Consider the following 18,327-nt stretch of genomic DNA (forward strand, 5'->3'; position numbering starts at 1 on the left):
TGAAAATTAATTGACCAATAGGTCCAACTTTTGAATAGATCTGAACAGGAAGAAGTGATGGCTGAACCGCGAAAAGCTTGAAATACCACTCTCGGCTTCTTAAAAGCTGTACAAAGAAGCTGTGGCAGTATAAAAAAAAATCCCAATAAATTACAGACCTCCAAAACTAATATAATTTGGACGAACTTTTCTAACATTTTGAAGCTCTTATCAGCTTTCATATCGATTAAGGAACTTTGCTACAAGCACAAAAACTAACAAAAAATTACAGCACAATACTATCTCTAAGCGATTCATGAGTAGAGCCTTACAGCAGCTTCAGCCTTTCTTTTCAGTGAACTTTGCTATACTCGATCACAAGAACTCGAAGAAGTAAAAGATGGGATCTTGTATCCGCCTCAAAGGCTCAAAACACCAAGCTTCTACAATTAAGACCTGTGAATATGAGTTTACAGTAAACAAAAGCAAAGATCAATCACCCATAGTTGTTGCAATTAAAGAAATACCAAGGAATTAGTGCAGGAAGCCTGTTTATAAAAGCCTTTTTATAAACATACTACTCCTAACACTAATAAGAGTAATAACCGTTCATTCACAGAAACAGACCAAATTAGGCCTTGATGAGATGCTATGCTAATCTTTCCATTTTTGTCATAGCAATACCATCAGTCTGGCAATAAAACCACAGCATAGCTGACCAACATAGGGCAGATCAGCTCAATTCATAGTGATTTTAAACCAAACCTCTTCTGTTAGGAAAATTGATACTAACAGTTCCCAACTATACCCCGTCTTTAAACAACCCCAATAATTGATTGACTAGCTATAGTCCCAACTTTAAGGAGTGTCTTCCAAACTTGGCCCTACGTGACTAGAGCTTATTAAAAAGGTAAATTGTTATTCTTTTCCTATTTTTTCATAACGTGATCTTCTCTCTTTTTTTGGCAACACCATTTACCTCTTCCCCTGCTGCCCCACCCAAGCACTGCCACCTCTATAAACAAACCCCATCGACCTTCTTCTATTCCCAACACTGGTCCATCACAAAACTCTCTCAATCTCCTATCGTCTTCCTATATTTCAAGCTTTATTTTTTTTTTTTCAAAAAAAAAAAAGCAATTTCAAGCTGAAATTGTCATCAAAGCTCAAGAATACAATTTACAGTTAGTCCACTTGGATTGCTCAAGTTCCCCAACCTTCTGCCTCCATCCCCTTTTCCAATCAATAATACCTAGTCAAGGACTCTATAATATATAGACAAAATATTCGGCACAAAATACTATGGACTTCTCCAGTTTTAACATAATAAAAACATGGAGACTTAGACATTCACTTTACCTTCATGGTCATGATGAGATTGCCTGCAGGATGGCGATGCAAAAAAGATGGACCAATCAAACAGAATTATAAGATAAATCATATATCTGACTTGCAAACTGGACATGATCTTCTTCTACTCAGCCATGGATCGATACACTGCCAAAGGACCAAGAAAACAATCAGGAATTCAAAATGACAGTCCGAATCAACCAACTTTATAAAATGAGATGCAAGTAGCCATCAATAGGGCAAATCTTACATCTTTGTGAAATTTGTGCAAGCAAGGCAGATGGCGCATGGCGTCGCCAATAACCGGGGTCTCGAGACAAATTGAACATACTTCGCAATCATCATTCTGTACATAAACAAGAACATTTAGTGCCTACAGTTGCAGGTAGATGTCTAAAGTTTCTTCATATTATTAAGTCCACCATCACATATACTCACATGTACAATGGACTCTGGAAGGTTCCCTATTTGAGCAACTGAAGCGCCAAGATGTGCATAATTGTTCTCATCAAGAGCCAATAACATTTCATAATCATTTCTGCACAGAATATGCAGGATCAAAACACTTGATGTATAACCACTTAGCCCCATTTCCCAGTACATGGGAAAAACAAGAGATAATACACTTAAATGCATAATACAAGACAGTTCTCTATTCTGTTTTTAGGTTATGCACATGTTTGACATGAAGGTACAAGGAACCCGTTCATCAAAATCATGCAGTAATTCGAAAGTAAAGAATATAATCTATGCTTTTAATTTTATAAGTGTATGATGGAAAGTCTTCATATATTTTAGAAATGTAAGATAACACTTACCTTTACCCACAAGAAAATGAAGAAAGCTTCAAAAAAAAAAAAAAAAAAAACTCCTGAAAATAAATGTAAATACATTAAAATTGCCAAAAAAAGAAAACATGACAACATGTGCCTTAGCATGACAAACTCTTTCTGAAGAACTTCAAAGGAGGAAGATGTATTTAAGCAAGAAAACATTGGGAGCCAGGCTGAACTCGGATTATTGCCCAGAAACTATACGAAGAAAGTTGAACAGTAAGCCCCAAACATGTCCTTCCTCCGTTCCATTTTAGTTGACACGATTTGACTTTCGCCACTATTCATATAGGTTACATTGAATTCATTTTGTGATTTAAATCAAACATAGTCTAGTGAGGTCTTGTTTGATTCGTCTTAACATCTATTCTCAAAAATACCAATTTTTTATAATTTTTAGTTGGACATATTTAAAGATATTATTGTTTAAAGTTAAGCATTGGCAAACATGCCTAATGAAACAACAGAGGAAGTATGAGAATATAAATGAAAAAGAAAAAAGAGAGAATATACGGTAGTAAAAATATAATTGAAAAAAGCATTCTACATATTGAAAAAGTTCAGCACACATGATGCATTGCCAACTTCAATACAAGTAAAGAAGTTTAAATTTATTTATTGAAAAAAAACTGCAAGACATATCTTCTTATAAACAGAAAAGTATGGGACGCGGGACTTACTCTCCAAATTCACGATCAGGATCAAGGAGTTGATTGACCATTCTGATATCATCATTGACCACAGCTTCCAATCTTTCTAGTAAATCAATTCTCTACATAGCATATAAAGGCTTTTGTTAAAAAATAATAATTTCTAAAAAAGGAGTTTATCAATATTAGAAATACAAGCATGCTTGACACCAACTCAGAATATGTACCAAGCTACTTAGGACTTTGTAGTTCTGCAGTATGATGGAGCACATTACCCCGCAACAGATTTACACAGAGTATTTAGAAGAAAAAAAAAAAAAAAAACAATATTGGAGGAGAGACCTCTATAGCAAGGATTGTAAGAAGCCACAGCCATTATTTTTAATCTTTCAGGAAATCCCTTCCAAAGAAAGAACACAAGCAAAGACTTGTTGCTTATTTTAGTCTAAAAGATACCAAAATAAATAGCAGACAACAAAGACACATTCTAAGTGAAATCAGTACAATACCATGTCGACATCCATATCTGAAGGGAATATTCTTCCCCTAGGATGGCGATACACATGACTCCTTAGCCTTGGTGGCCTGGGTACCCGTGCTTGAGCTCCTCGACGGAACAAACGATTGCGCAAAGACTGAGATTGAGAAGCTTGATGTCGAATTGATGGTGGAGCAGCTACCTACAAAAAAATACAGGTAAATCATTTAATCACAATGTAATGGACCACGCATCCGGACATAAAACACCATTGCAGGTCTTCACCCAGAAGAAGAGAGGAAAAGTGGCTCATGTCCAAGACGGGGGGAAACAAGCAGCAACAGGCAAGGGAGGCAGGGGACATCAAGGCACTAGTGGACAAGAATGATTATTGATCCACTAAGGAATGGAGCAACATGAATTATGCAGCCTTGTCACCTTGATACTCGGATTTAGTAGAGACAAACTTCATTAATGCTAGGTTACCTTTTGTATCATGTGGAATGCTTGAGTAAAATAGGAAGTAGTTATGCAGTAGGATGATAAGTGATTTGTGAGTTACATTTTGTTATTGAGAGTAGTAGCCTCAAGCTACCTTTGACAGAAATAGCCTAAAGCTATCTTCCTTGTAACCGTTTGCCATTGTTAATCGAAGACTCAAGCTCGTCCTTTACATTTCTTCTTGTTCGTTAAATATTTACATTAAGAATTTCTAGTACATTACACACAATTAAGTGCAATGTTTAACAGAAAAAGAACAGGCACACACACAGTGGATTTCCCATAGCCTAACAACTAAAAGACATGACAACCATGCATCTTTAGTAACAAAACCAACAAGCTCTAAAAATAATATGCTGTGAGCAACTACCTCTCACTAAAAGCTAATAGAATTCAGAAAGTTTTTACAGGAGAAAAAAAAGATTGTCAACTATTTTCAGAAAACAAAGAACAGAATGGATCTCAAGATAGATGTAGGAAAACACCACTAAGGGCATAGTTTAGATACACGTTTGGGGGGTGGTGGAAGTGAAGGGAGGATATATCTTATAAAATGATATCTCCAGAACAAAAGAAAATGGCACTAAAACAAGAAACATCAAGTCATAAATGATACGCAGTATAACTTACAGAAGCATGAGCACGACGACTTCCTCTTGAAGAAGCAGGCTGCACACGATCTTCTTGAGGCATTACCCAGCCTACTGATGAAAATCTCTGTAGCAAATATGTCCATAGCATAAATTCAAATTCCAAGAAAACAAACCCCATTCCCAGGCCAAAAACTAAATAAAATAAAAAGAATATTTACAGAGCTCAACCGGTACAGCAAAATGTACAGAAAGAGTAAAAGACTCATGGAGAAAAGGAGAGAAACCTCGTCACTAGTAGGTTCAGATATCTCATTATATAATTGTTCCTGTAGCTCACGAGCCAACATCTCATCTACTTGAAGTTGTACTGCCCTAGCTTCAGAGTCATTATCAGTTTGTGACACATTTTCTCTCACTTCTGGAGAAAGTCCATTAAAAGCTAACAGAGAACCTGATTTACTCTGAGGAAAACCACCATGATCCCTAACTGACTTTCTGGTTGATGATTCCCCACCTGAACTCAAACAAATTACCTCATCATTCTTTTCTGGTCTTCCTAAACTCAAGTCATGCTTCTTTTGTCTTTTAATTACTGAGCTTGGCGTGTGCAGCTGACCCTCACTAAGTACAGGCTTTTGCTCAGACGATTTTGAAGGACAAGATGAAGTGTTTTTGCCCAAAACCAATTTGTTTGGGTTGCCACTTGTGTGTTGAACAATAATGCAGTCCTTCTCAGAAAATTTCCTTTTGCACCATCCATCACTTCTCCTGTAAAAATAGTGACCATAATCAGTCCACTTATTACACGTATATAGCAGGGAAAAAAATGTATTTTCATACATTCTGTCTAGCTTTTTATGACCCATACATAATAATACAAACAATAAAGTGAATGCCCCTCACATATTCAATCTGAAGAGGGGATTGTGTGTTCTATTTGGATTGGCCATAACCTAGCCAATTGCCTTCACATTTCATGCAACCTTTGGAATATAAATGTCAATACTTCAGAAGATTTTAATGTGGAAGAAAGCAACTGGAATACAGTGTACTAACTGTAAAATACTAAGACTGTAGATCTCTAAAATATATTTCTCAAGGCTTTTTTTTTTTTTTTTTTTATACTTGCACAAACCCAAAATTATTCTCTGGGGAAAAAACAAACAAACATATAGAGGGTAATCATTGAAAAAAATTCCTTTCCAGGCGCAAACAGAATTCTCTAAATATTTTTTTCCCTTTCCCCCAGGGTAATATAGCCTTACACATGAACTAGTTACGCATGTAAAATAGTACCTGCCAGCATGGCCTTTTGGAGAAGAATCGAGAATCAACAGCCCTTTTCCTTTCGCTTGACTTGCAGCATTTTGTTTGGAAGGTACTTCATTAACATCAATTACAGGACGAGAACCACCAGGTTCTGCAGCACACTCAGCATTTTCAGATCCATTGCCAGAAGTTTCTGCTAACCTTTTGGTTTTTTCTATATTATGTGGAGATATATACCCATTACGTACAAACCTTTTCTGCCTGGTTGTACTAGGTACTCTGGAAGAGTGAGGTGGCACAGAGAGACCCTCCCCAGTATCATGATCTGAAGTAACAAGGCAAATAGTATTGTCCCCTTTCACTGACCAAGCATCGGTATGGATAGGGTTATCATGACCAACCTTCACCTTTCCCTTATTGTCACTTCTAGTAGACTTAGAAGAAGCTGCAGCAGTTTGTAAAGAAACATCGTTGTTGGGAAGCATATAGCTTCCGTTCATCTTTTGAGCTCCTAAATCATTTCTTGAGGACTTAGAGGAAAACTTTAGAATATCACCATGTTCGACCAAAATAGGGTCCTGACTTCTTTTGCAATGGTGAGATGATATTCCTTGAAGACTAGAATGTGAAACTCTGTCATCCTCCATGAGCTGATGGTTACAATTATGTCTGTCATTGTGCTTAGAAGTCTTGCTGGCAACTGTACTGGACAATGGAGCATTCCTGAGACTAGAAGAAGGAATAGAAGAGCCGTTTGCACCCTGACTTCGAGCAACATCACCAAAATTACCCCCAGAATGAGAATACTTTCCAGAAGCATGGTAAGTATCACCCAAACGTCGATTCCTTCTATCAATATTCCCCCTACTTGTCAATCCAGAATTTCTTGAGCTGGCCTCCATAGGTTTAAGAATCTTAGAAACATTTTTAGTTTGTTTAAACACCCTATCAGGAGTGTCAGGAACAACCAAGACCTGATCAATATCCTTAAGATCTGAATCTGAATGAGCCCCTGTAGACAAAGGCGATCACATAGATCAACACTAAGCATGTATAACAATCTAATATGCAAATAACTTATCTGCTAGAGCCTAAAGGCTTCAAAATCAAAATGAATTCAACTAAAAGGTAAAGGTAAACCATCCCACAAAAGGAAACAAAAAGGAAGCTCCAAACGGCCACACCTGCCTGGCTGCCTTAGCATCCCCAACCCCATAAATTAAAAAGTAAAAACATTCCAATTTGCACTTCTTCTAAATTAATCACATTCTTATACAAACAAGCTTTAGAATCAGAGAGTGGAAGACAAACAAGAGGAAAAAAAAATGTATGCTTTACTCAATATTAAAGCAAAAGGAAAGAGAAACTAGGAAACTTCTCCAGTAAAATAGATTATCATAGAGAGGACCACGTGAAATGGTGCAAGTGGACATGGAGATACGCAACCTTACAGAAGAATCACACCCAAGATTAAAAATGAAACAGCATGAACTATCTGAAAAAAGAAAAATCCTTCTAGCATCCAAATACCTTTACTGGCCATCAGCTAGTACTTTTACTTACATCAGTTCTAGTTTCTAACCTATGTTCCAAAAGCCCTCTAATTGATTGCAAATTATTAACTGGGGCCTAATACTGGTAATTAGAACAACTCAAAAACATTAAGACACTCACCAACATGTCAAGCAATCAATTTGCATCCCCTTGAAGTTTTCTATGTATAGTAATTACATACTCAACTCAAGAGAGCAAAACAAAGACATGTAATAAAAAAAACAAACCTTCTCTCAATCCAGTGGTCACTTCAGGAAACCCCTTCATTCACATAGTCGGACATTTGAGACGCAATGAGATATGAATCTTATGCATATCACAATTGCTCAATAGACAGAATAAAGAAAGATAACAATTCTCAGGCAATATCAGTAGTCATGGAAAAACTAATTTCAATCATCAGAAACTCAAACCATACAAATTATCAAGAGCTTGGAAGTCTCTTAAACTGTGCCACTCAAATTTCTAAGGTGAAAATCATCCAACTAACTCGAGAATAAATTACAGTAGCATATAGAAGCAAAGAAATTTCTACATATATTCCTCACGGGCAAAGAAAAAAATACAGATGGACTAAGTTTTATACAGCAGAAGCAAGTGACCAGACTAGTTTCAATGTATAGACTAGATGCATTCTACATATTATATTACCACTCGTGAAAAAAGCTTGTGAGACATTCTACATATTATAATCAATTCTGCTTGATTCTGCAACTGTTGCATCAACTGTGACCAGACTAGCTTCAATGTAAGGACTAGATGCATACAATATAAATTTTGTAAGCTTACAGAATGATCGGAAAGGTAAGACAATGCTCCTGTGAATTCAAAGTAGTTATAATTGGCAATATTTTATACAAGAAAGACCTAAAGAAGCCATCTAAGGAACAACTATCCTGAACAACAGGGATAGACATGGTTGTCAACAAAGCACTTCCACTAATACAAAATATAGGTCATCTAAATCAATTTCAAAGACACTAAGAATTCAGTTAAATTCATTTAGAATTGCATTAGTATTGCAAAGTAACATTCAACCTTGTTTCATAATTGTATGCCATAGAAATGACTAACAATTTAATATTGATATCATAAAGCAACATCTAGTGTAGCAATTAAAATTATAATGACTTAAATTATAATTATGAACTCAAATTCATGCATACATTCATTCATAATTCCATACTAAATCTAAATCAATCACATGACCCGTCACTCGAGAGTCGATATTAGCACCTAAGCAATTATTCTTCTTCCTGAACCCTAAAAAAGCCCAGCAGTTCAAAATCCAATAAGATTCTCCGTCAATCATAAACAATGTTCAAACCTTCAAAAAACCATCATCATATAAAATAAGAGCAAAAATAAATCATATAAACTTACCTTAGAACATTCAAAAACATAATCTTGGCAACATCTACATCAATAAAATGCAAGGAATAAAAAAAATTCAGAATCAACCCACTAAATTTCAAAGCTTAAGCTACATGCCTACATCAAATTGGGTAAAAACAATAATAACAAAAAAATCGCATGAAATTTCTGATAAAAGCATGAAAATTCCTAAATTCAGGATCAACCCAAAATCCCAGATCAAGAGAAAAAAAAAAACGCAACACGAAAATTGATTACATAATGTAAAACAACAATTAATCAACATTCAAATATTAAAAAAAAAAAAAAAAAAAAAAAAACCCAAATTTGAGTCATTGAGATATCGAAAATAAATTCAGGGAAGAAGTCGGTTTACCGGAACTCGAGGGTTGGTGGTGGTGGTCCGCCATAACAAGGCGATAGATGGAAGAGAGAGCGGTGAAAAAACAAGAAGATGAAATTGGAGATGGTTGTGTTTGTACAGTGATAGAGAATTTTGCTGTAGATGTGGTGCACTTTGTATACGTACATGTATTCTTGCGTTTCTGTTTGTTCAAAACTTCCACTGGTTCCCTCAAAAAAATAAAAATATATAAAACTACTTCCACTTCGGCTCTCGTCTAATGACTCTAATCTAGTTCGAGGTTAGTCTGGTTCGTTCGGTACGGTTTATTTTTCTTGTAAAGATTTCAAACATCTCACAATAAATGTGCGAGTTATGGGAAGTTATTTTGTTTTAATTCTAGATTGCAATTTATAAAGTAATTGATTATATGGAGTGTTGTAAACAAATGTGAATCTTTTATTTAGGTATAAGACTAAATTATACTTCGTACGTATTAGTTGGAAAAGAATTGCAAAGTTTATCCAATGTACTAAAATACGGTCCAAATCGGTCTGATTTTGGTCCAATTCTAGCATTATTAGTCCGACATACTAATCTTGAATTTCAAATTTTCTACCCTTAGTCCAGTCCAAGCTTGGAACAATAAATTGCCTCCTTTATGTGGGACTCAATTCAATAGCATAATATCTTTTACTGATTAAATTCATGTAAATTTATTTACAGTGATAATTCATGCTAATAACTTAATAAGTATACTTTTGTCTATAAAAATACAGAATACCAAATGCCAGAGCAAAAGTATACTTTTGTCTACTATGAAATTATAGGATAATAGTTATAGACTTCCTCGTAGCTCTAGCACATCAAATGCCAGAGCATATAGATTTCAATTGTCATTACCATGTAGCTTGGCCACTAACGAATTCATTCTCATTATTTAAGTGTGATACTGATACACAGATTACACCTTACGTCTTTACATAAACCATTTATAAAGTAAAGTTTTAGGCCCTCTCAAAATGTTAAAAGGGATATCTCATTCCTTAATTTCTCTTAACCGATATTAACACTTTGTTAATTTGTTTGGATAAAAGGAAATGGAAGGAAAAGAAGGGAAGAGAAAGGGAGGGGCACAAACTCTCTTGTTTGGGTAAAAGATTGAGGGAAGGAAGGGAAATGAGAGGGAGGGATCCATTTTCCTTCTCTCTTTAATAAGCATAATCCCTCGAAATTTGGAGAGAATTGGAGGGAAAATGGAGTTCACCTCCCCCTCCTTTCTTTCCCCTTCCCTTCCTCCTATTTCCCTCCCCTTCCTTTCCTTCCTCACTTACTATCCAAACAAAGCGTTAGGTCAAAAGTTGATGACTTGAAAAGTAATGTTAAAATTGTCCCTCTCTTGCAATTTCTATTGTACGAGATATGCCTAAAAGATGGTACAACTAACACGTGCATGAAACACATAACTTGTAAAATAAGTAGGACTGTTGAAGAAAACACACCCTAAAGTTAAAATTATTTTAGGATAATCGAAAATTAGGATTACTCAAAGAAATCGACCAAAGTTAGGATATTAAAACCAATTTTTTCAAATAATTATAGTGTAATTTCAACTTAATATGTGATAACTATATCTACACGAACGTAACATATGCCAGAGATTTCAAAATTAATAGCACTCTGTATACATTTACAGTCAGTACGAGAGTATGAACAGAAGCAGTAGAAATATAACACTACAGGGCTTTTGATGGGTGAGCTGCCTAGACATAAACAACGGATTTCAAAAGCCCTCGCACATACGAGTAAAATTTATTGCACATTTTATTGTTATGAAGATTATAATATTTGAAAGATTAATACTGGAGTTTCTGCAATACATTCAATACCAGAACAGAAAGTATCAGATACTAGGCTTTCTCTATTCTATGATATAGTAGTTGGTGACAAGAGTACGCCTAATGGTAGTTGTACACTTTGAAAATATTCATAATGTAAACTTTGTTCTCCAAACCCTTTTCACCACTTGCTTGCTGTTCTAAAAGATCATTTAGCATCCTTGGATAGGAAACCATGGCTTTCAACCTTACGAGCATTGCATAGCTCATCGACAGCATCTCCCCTCTCAAAAACAGCTGCAGCACCCATACCAGTTCCTGAAGTTGCCAAAAAAAGGGGGGGGGGGGTTAAATAATATACATACATCCACAAGTTTGTTCACAATCAGTATGATTTCAGCAAACATGGAAATAAGCAGAGCCCATACCTATGCACATTGATATAACTCCAAATCGGCAGTCTTTACCACGACGCTTCATCTCATGCAGCAAGGTGGCAACACAACGAGCACCTATAACAGACCAGAAGCCACAAGAAACCTGATTACAAAAGTACTACTACATCTAACACGTAACATATATATAACTCTCCAAATAGCTAGCACTCCCTCTCTGTCCCTAATACTAGACACTCGTGAAAGATATACATCTCTACTGACTATCTTATGTCATCTTTCTTTGGATTTTTAAGTTCAGCATATTATTAAAGGTAATATGGGGATGTTCAACTTTTAGCTTAGTAAATCCAGAATGTCAGGCCTATTATATCGAGAAGATAATATCATAATTTTGGCCAAGTATTTAACAATGTATGGAGTGCTATACATTGGCAATTTGGCATATTGATCATCCAACAAGAACACTCTTCTCAACCATCTACTATTCAAATTCTGAACCCACCACCATATTATGTCATGAAAATTTAACTAGGTTGTGAGATATAGACAAGATAGAACCAGGAACTCCCAAGATACATGTCAAGCTCAGAACAAATAGACTCGTATCTCGTTTAATTTAACATCATCAACTCATATTAAACTAGAAAGTAGGCACCAGAAAAAAGAAAAAAAAAATTACAAATAAAATCTCAGTACCTGTTGCACCCAAAGGATGCCCTATTGCCATAGCCCCTCCATTTACATTGATTTTCTCTGGATCAAGTTCCAACTTCTTACGGCAGTACACAAACTGAGAAGCGAATGCCTGTAAAATCAAGATGACATTGAAACAAGTTACATGTCAAGTAAAAGAAAAATATCGATGATATGATCCAAAGTCCATGTATTTGCTTCAGAAATTCCCAATTCAATTGTCACCTCATTTATTTCAAAGAGATCAATATCATCAAGTTCTAAGCCAGCAGCCTTCACAGCAGCTGGGATTGCGACAGCTGGGCCAATTCCCATGATAGCAGGGTCAACTCCAACAGCAGCAAAAGTCCTGCACAACAAGTTTCACATTATAAAATGCAAGTTCATAAAATGCCCCTTTTATTAGGAAAAATTAACAAAAATAATCCAAACTATTGGCTTCCTTCTCATTTTAATCTCAACTATGATTTAAAGCAGAATAATCCCAACTATGAGGGCTTCTCAAATTAGTTTCAGACTTTTTATTAACCTATTAATCAGGTAAAATGAGCAACATGTCAACATATTATTGGTTAGATTATTTACATTATTATTAAAATAAAAAAAATTAATAAAAAAAAACCCATCTACTTTCAACCCCAAACTCCCACCACCACCATCCTCTCACACTTACCCAGCAAACTCCATCCACTAAAACCACCTTTACATCCACCCTCAGCAACCAAAATAATCTTTCCAGCCAAGCCCATCCACCGAAACCACCCTTTTCTGCCACCCCAGCCATCAACCACCATCACCACCAACAACAATGAGTCAATGACCATCAACCTTAATTTTCGCCCCCACAAAAACCACACCGACCAATGACCGCGGAACGGGGATGCGAATGGGGATGTATGTGGGGTCAGGGGGTGGAGGAAATGTGTAGCAATGAAACATGCCCAATTAATAAGCGGATTGAGCCGATTGACGGAGGACTATTTTTCTTTTGTGGGGAATATTTCTAAAATTAGTAAAATGTCAAACCTGAACAAATTAATTTAATTAAAATTAGTGGGGGTACCACAATTTGGAGGGGAGAGGGGTGGGTTGATGACCGGTGGTGGTGTGGCAGTGAGGAAGGAGGTGGTGCCATGGTGGTGGTGTGGCGGTGAGGAGGTGGTGGGTCTATGGTGGTTTGAAGGAAGAGAGAGATAGGGGGTAATGGTGGTTGTGGCTATGGAAGTGGCTGAGGTTGTAGGTTAAATTAAATAAATAAAAAGTTAATAATGGGTGATAATAATTAAATTAAATAAATAAAAAGTTAATTGTCTCAAAAAAAAAAAAAAAAAAAAAAAAACTTCAACTGGTATCACAGGTAGTAGGTAAGAGGGACTAATTTGAGAAGGACCCCTAATAGTTAGGATTATTCTGATTTAAAACTTAGTTGGGATTAAAATGGGAAGGGAGACGATAGTTTGGATTATTCTTGTTAATTTTTCCCTTTTATTATTGTGGATGAATGGGTTTAATGATAGTGGCCAAAGGTTCCAACTCTTAACTGCCACCACATCTATTAAATACCTGAAATGACTCATCTTTAAATCATATCTAACATGTTTCTATCAGTCACAGAAAATAAAAGACAAAATAAGCAGTAATCTGCAACCAGCGCAACCAGTAATCAACAGACCCCACCAAACCAAAGGAGAAAGAAGACAAATGGATGGAGATGTGGAGGATAAAAGAAGAGATTATATACCTAAAGACACCAAGAATAGGTAGCCCTTTATGCATGGCAAGACTTCTCTTCATTAGCAGAACAGCTCCGGCACCATCAGTCACCTGGCTAGAATTTCCTACAAGAGAGGAAAAGAGGAAAAAAAGTAAGATAGGAAACTGCTACACAAGTACAAGAACTTAAAATCACTTCTGAAATGCCTTATACCGGCAGTAGTTGTCCCACTCTTCTTGAATACAGGCTTTAACTTGGCCAGATCTGCAACACTTGCATTCGGCCGGATACCATCATCGACATTGACAGTAATAGGCTTCTCATCTCCAGTTTTTGGATCAACAATCTAAAAAGGTGGAAGGGAAAAGCATGAGAAGTCACTAAGAGCATGAATTGACAAATGAGACACAAAAAATCACAATAGTTTAATATGAGGATTACCTTTGTGTGTACGGGTATTATTTCATCTTTAAATCTACCAGCAGCAGTTGCAGCAGCAGCCTTCCTGTGAGACTCTACCTAACAGGTCCAAGCTCAAAGAAATCATTATTTAACTCTGTGTAAGCACCTAAGAAAACCACATCTGAAAAGTCATGTAACTCACCGCTGCTTGGTCCTGTTCTTCCCTTGTCACACCAAAACGGTGTGCCACATTTTCTGAAGTTATACCCATAGGAAGAAGACAATCTTGGGCTTGAACAAAATCCTTTACCTACCACAAGAGGAAAACATATCAAGAGCTACACAGTCTCATAAGATATAACAGAAAAATTCTCTATATTACATGTATACAGAGGCACGTCAATATAACCTTGATTGTGAGATAACTCAGACAAGGGATCATCAAGAACTTACTCTGGGATTCACAGATCCATCAAAAGCCATAGCATTTGTTGTCATAGACTCTAATCCCGCACCAATTCCTGCAATGTGAAAATTTGGAATGTGACCTATACATACTATATAGTACAAAGAAGAAACAAACTTAATTGGTCCCCTTCCCATTTCTTGTCCGAGGTTACACCAACTCTTCATTTCACCTCAACCACCCATGTTGGACATTCAAACTTTAGGGCAGGGTATGTAAGACACTTGGACACTTCATAGTGGACCAAAATTATGCAGAGTTTTCATAAATGAACGTATATTGACACTTGGACACACATCTTTGTGACTGTGTCTTGACTCTTCAAGCCAAGTCTAAGTAAAATAATTACTTTTTCCGGAGGGGATCAAATTTTGCTCATTACTTTCAACAATACACTAAGCAAAGGTCCTTACCAATATCATAAAATCCAGCCTTGATGGCTGCTGCTACATCAGCAACTGCCTGTAGCCCAGAAGAACATTGCCTATTCACAGTCCTTACAGGAACAGTTTCTGTTCACAAACAACAAGCCAAGTTAATAAAAATTTATTACTTGCATATTTCACATTCATGTCTCTCCCAATATCCAGTTGGCTCAGTGAAAACCTTAAACCCAAAAATAGGGAGATTTTGAAAACTACATCAAGTTTCCAAATGATAAAGTACCAAAATTTCATATTAAATAAAACTATCTGATTACAAAGTAGCACGTCTAGTCATCTAGATTTAAATGAAGAAAATACAAATGCAAGCTATTTCACATTGGTTGCTAAGAAGGTAATTGGATACTTTGAACTAATGATCAAACTAATCATTGGTTAAAAAAAAAAAAAAAAGAGGTACTCCATAAGAGATATACCTGGGAAACCAGCATAAAATGCTGCCATTCTACACTCACTGGCTCTCTGAGAACCTGGGGCCAAAACAGTTCCCACAACAATGTCCCCAACTTCAGCAGGGTTCACATTTGTTTTCTCTATTACTGCCTAAATATACAAGAAGAGATCAATGTAAAGATAGATATCTTGAGAAACAGGGGTACATATGATTGCAGTTTTGAGCATGACTAACATAAGAGGAAGGAGAGGAATTCCAATGAAAATTGATAGGGTAAGAGAAAAACATGCATTCAGATTAACAGCATGTTAATATTAAAAATCAGTTTCTCTGCCACGGTAGCAAGTTACGGGAAAAGGAAAACTCATAGATTACTTCAATTTTAGCAAGGTTAATAACTCTAATTATAGATGTGTGTTTACATAGGTAACAACTTCTCAATCTCTTTTGTGTCAATGATTTATACAAGCCCCCTTTTGAAAGGGAAATCATTAAAGGCATAATCCATGTGGACCTTCAAAACTGGTGCAAGAAGATCATCAGGAAATGTGTCCTTGAATAGACCTCGTTTTGCCTTGCAAAGTGGAGTGCGGTGTGCTCTGTAAAAAAATAAGATGCAGTATGACTAAGCAGTTATTATATCCTAGTAACTAAAAGTGGGTATAGTATAACCACACAGTGACAACTTACGCTACTATGACAACATCATCACCAAAAGCACTAGTCCTGTGATAAGCAGCAGAATCCCCCGCCATGCAATTAGTTGCCTGCAATAACCACCACAACCAACATAAATGAGATAGAATGAGTTGAGAAGAGATCCTTATACTGTATGTATCAAACGACACATTGAATATCTTAGTTAAATCAGAATAATGTGTAATGGACCAAAGGATCAAGTATATTCTGAATGTTATGACTACTAAAAGTCTGTATGTCGTTTGAACTCTTGAGAAATACAGAAATCTTGTTAGAACTTACAAGTATCTGACAGGGATATGAGTTTTCCTTCAGTGCTATTCTGACCTGCTACCAAGTTCCATGGGCTTTTCTCAAACTATATGCAATTAACCAACTAGTCTAGTATGTGTCCGATAATAGAGCATCGGTAACTTAGAAAACTACGGTAATGGAGTCCCAGTCCCAAAATCTCCCATCCTACCTTTATTCTCAAAATTTTGAGATCGCAATGTAGCCAAGGACTAAAAGAAGTCAAAAATCACAATTAGAAGACTGTAAACAAGAACTCCAACCCCTTGTCAATTAATCGCACTTGGAAATAATTTAATACAATTAAATTCAGGAGGTGCCCAAGTGTAGTTGTCTACTAACTCCTGGATAAATTAAATCAAACATTATAACCAAAGTCCACCACTCAACGTGGAATGACATTCCCCACCCCTCTCTCTCTCCCTCCTACTGTCCTACAGCTTCGACGAGAAAAGGAAGGCCTAAGAGTCAGTTAAGTGTTTATGACAGCCATCAAGTATAAGACACAATACGATGACTAATATAAGAGGCAACGGCGGTGAATAAATAAGTACCAACCAACAAGATAGATGATTCCTAGTAGTCAATTACGTAACAATCTAATACACCAACATGACAGCAATCGGAATACAAAATTACGGGCTGAACCAATGAAATCAAGCCCTTAAACCTTTCATGATCCCCCACGCAATAATCACACCTAACACCAACAATTAGCTATCACAGGCCAATTATTTGCCAGAAACATAGCACCGCGCTCGAATCTAAAACCCGCGAAATTCTCATTAGCTAATAAGCTCTATATATAACCAACATAATTCAGCTAAAAGTGTAAGATCACAATTTAAGTTTCTCAAAATAGATTTCAATTTCACCACAAACATGCAAGTACTAACTACAAAGATCCGCAAACCATTCATAACAGACCCAACAACCAAGAATCGGATCCATCCAATTCAATCATACAAAAACTAACAATCCAATTCAATCATACAAAATCCGACAATCCAATTTCAGCTTCAAATTCATTTTTTGGATCATTATACAATAATTCATTGAATAAAATAACAAGTAGCTAATACTAACAACAGGCAGCCCACATCATACATTCAGAATTCTTATAAAGTTATAATTATAACCTATGATTCTTGAATTGAAATCTTATTATATCGAACACATCGTGCAATCAAAATCAGACAATCTGAATAAAAAAATTACTACAACAAAGATGAATTGTTACATACAGAGAGAACAGCTTCATAATTGTGATCGGAGGAAGAAGGAGGACGAAGATGATCGAGAAGAATTTTTTGCCTGTTAATTGCTCTATCCATTTTTGCAGAAATCAGAGAAAATCAACTAAAAAATTTAGGGTTCCAAATCTGAAAAAATGAGATGAATTTATTATCCCCAAAGTCGGTAGTAGTCAAGATAAACAGGCGAAGGCTTAAATGATGATGATGATTGAAATGACGACTTTATTATATTTTTAGCAATTCAAGACAAGATAACACTATTTTTAAAAAGGTTTATTAATTTTGGAAAATTAGTGAATGCTTTTTTTTTATTATTATTAGTTTCATTTGATTTTTGTTTTTTTGTTAAGTAAGTATGTCTAAATATTTTGTCCAATTTGGTGTCCATGCCGCCTTTAACTCTTTAAGGTCATAATTATCATGTTTTTTTTAAAGAATTTAGTTCAACCAATTTTAGTCATGAATCACAACATATAAGTTAGATTCAAGATTTAGTTAAAAAAAGTTAGATTCAAGATTTAGTTAAAAAAATAAAAAAAGTTAGATTCAAGATCAATAATCGATGATAAATTATAATGCATGATTTTATGAGTAAAAAGTATTTAGAGAAGCGAATGTAATCTACATACATTTAAATAACTTTCATTTTGCGTTCAAAAAAAAATTAATAAAATAAATTTTTAGCATTAATAAGTTTAAATAAGTTATATTCAAGATGTATATCATAACTAGTTTTAAAGCTCATGTGAATGGGCGATGATTTAAGCTTAAGTATAAACTATCTTAAATTCTATGTTAAGCGCGGTAAT

The 18,327-nt window shown here is 35.7% G+C and overlaps 2 protein-coding genes across 2 annotated transcripts; both read right to left on the reverse strand.

Moving 5' to 3' along the window:
- Positions 1 to 9,220, reverse strand: LOC110687911 (E3 ubiquitin-protein ligase RLIM-like). Its single transcript, XM_021864553.1, has 10 exons — positions 8,958 to 9,220; positions 5,681 to 6,665; positions 4,669 to 5,152; positions 4,422 to 4,508; positions 3,322 to 3,492; positions 2,843 to 2,934; positions 1,768 to 1,867; positions 1,580 to 1,675; positions 1,339 to 1,476; positions 1 to 435 (listed from the first exon to the last, which is right to left on the reverse strand). Exons 1-9 carry the CDS (start codon positions 8,989 to 8,991, stop codon positions 1,417 to 1,419), a joined length of 2,109 nt encoding a protein of 702 aa, XP_021720245.1. The 5' UTR covers positions 8,992 to 9,220; the 3' UTR covers positions 1 to 435; positions 1,339 to 1,416.
- A 1,365-nt stretch (positions 9,221 to 10,585) lies between these two features.
- On the reverse strand, positions 10,586 to 17,730 carry LOC110687912 (3-ketoacyl-CoA thiolase 2, peroxisomal). The gene is made up of 14 exons (XM_021864554.1): positions 17,507 to 17,730; positions 15,963 to 16,039; positions 15,787 to 15,871; positions 15,295 to 15,421; positions 14,849 to 14,947; positions 14,423 to 14,490; positions 14,172 to 14,279; positions 14,009 to 14,086; positions 13,781 to 13,913; positions 13,595 to 13,691; positions 12,079 to 12,202; positions 11,857 to 11,965; positions 11,191 to 11,274; positions 10,586 to 11,080 (listed from the first exon to the last, which is right to left on the reverse strand). The coding sequence occupies exons 1-14, from the start codon at positions 17,594 to 17,596 to the stop codon at positions 10,971 to 10,973; spliced, it is 1,389 nt and encodes a 462-aa protein (XP_021720246.1). The 5' UTR covers positions 17,597 to 17,730; the 3' UTR covers positions 10,586 to 10,970.
- Between the last annotated feature and the right edge of the window lie 597 nt (positions 17,731 to 18,327).

The sequence above is a fragment of the Chenopodium quinoa genome, unplaced genomic scaffold (genome assembly GCF_001683475.1).
Source record: "Chenopodium quinoa cultivar QQ74 unplaced genomic scaffold, ASM168347v1, whole genome shotgun sequence".
NCBI classification, from domain to species: Eukaryota; Viridiplantae; Streptophyta; class Magnoliopsida; order Caryophyllales; family Amaranthaceae; genus Chenopodium; species Chenopodium quinoa.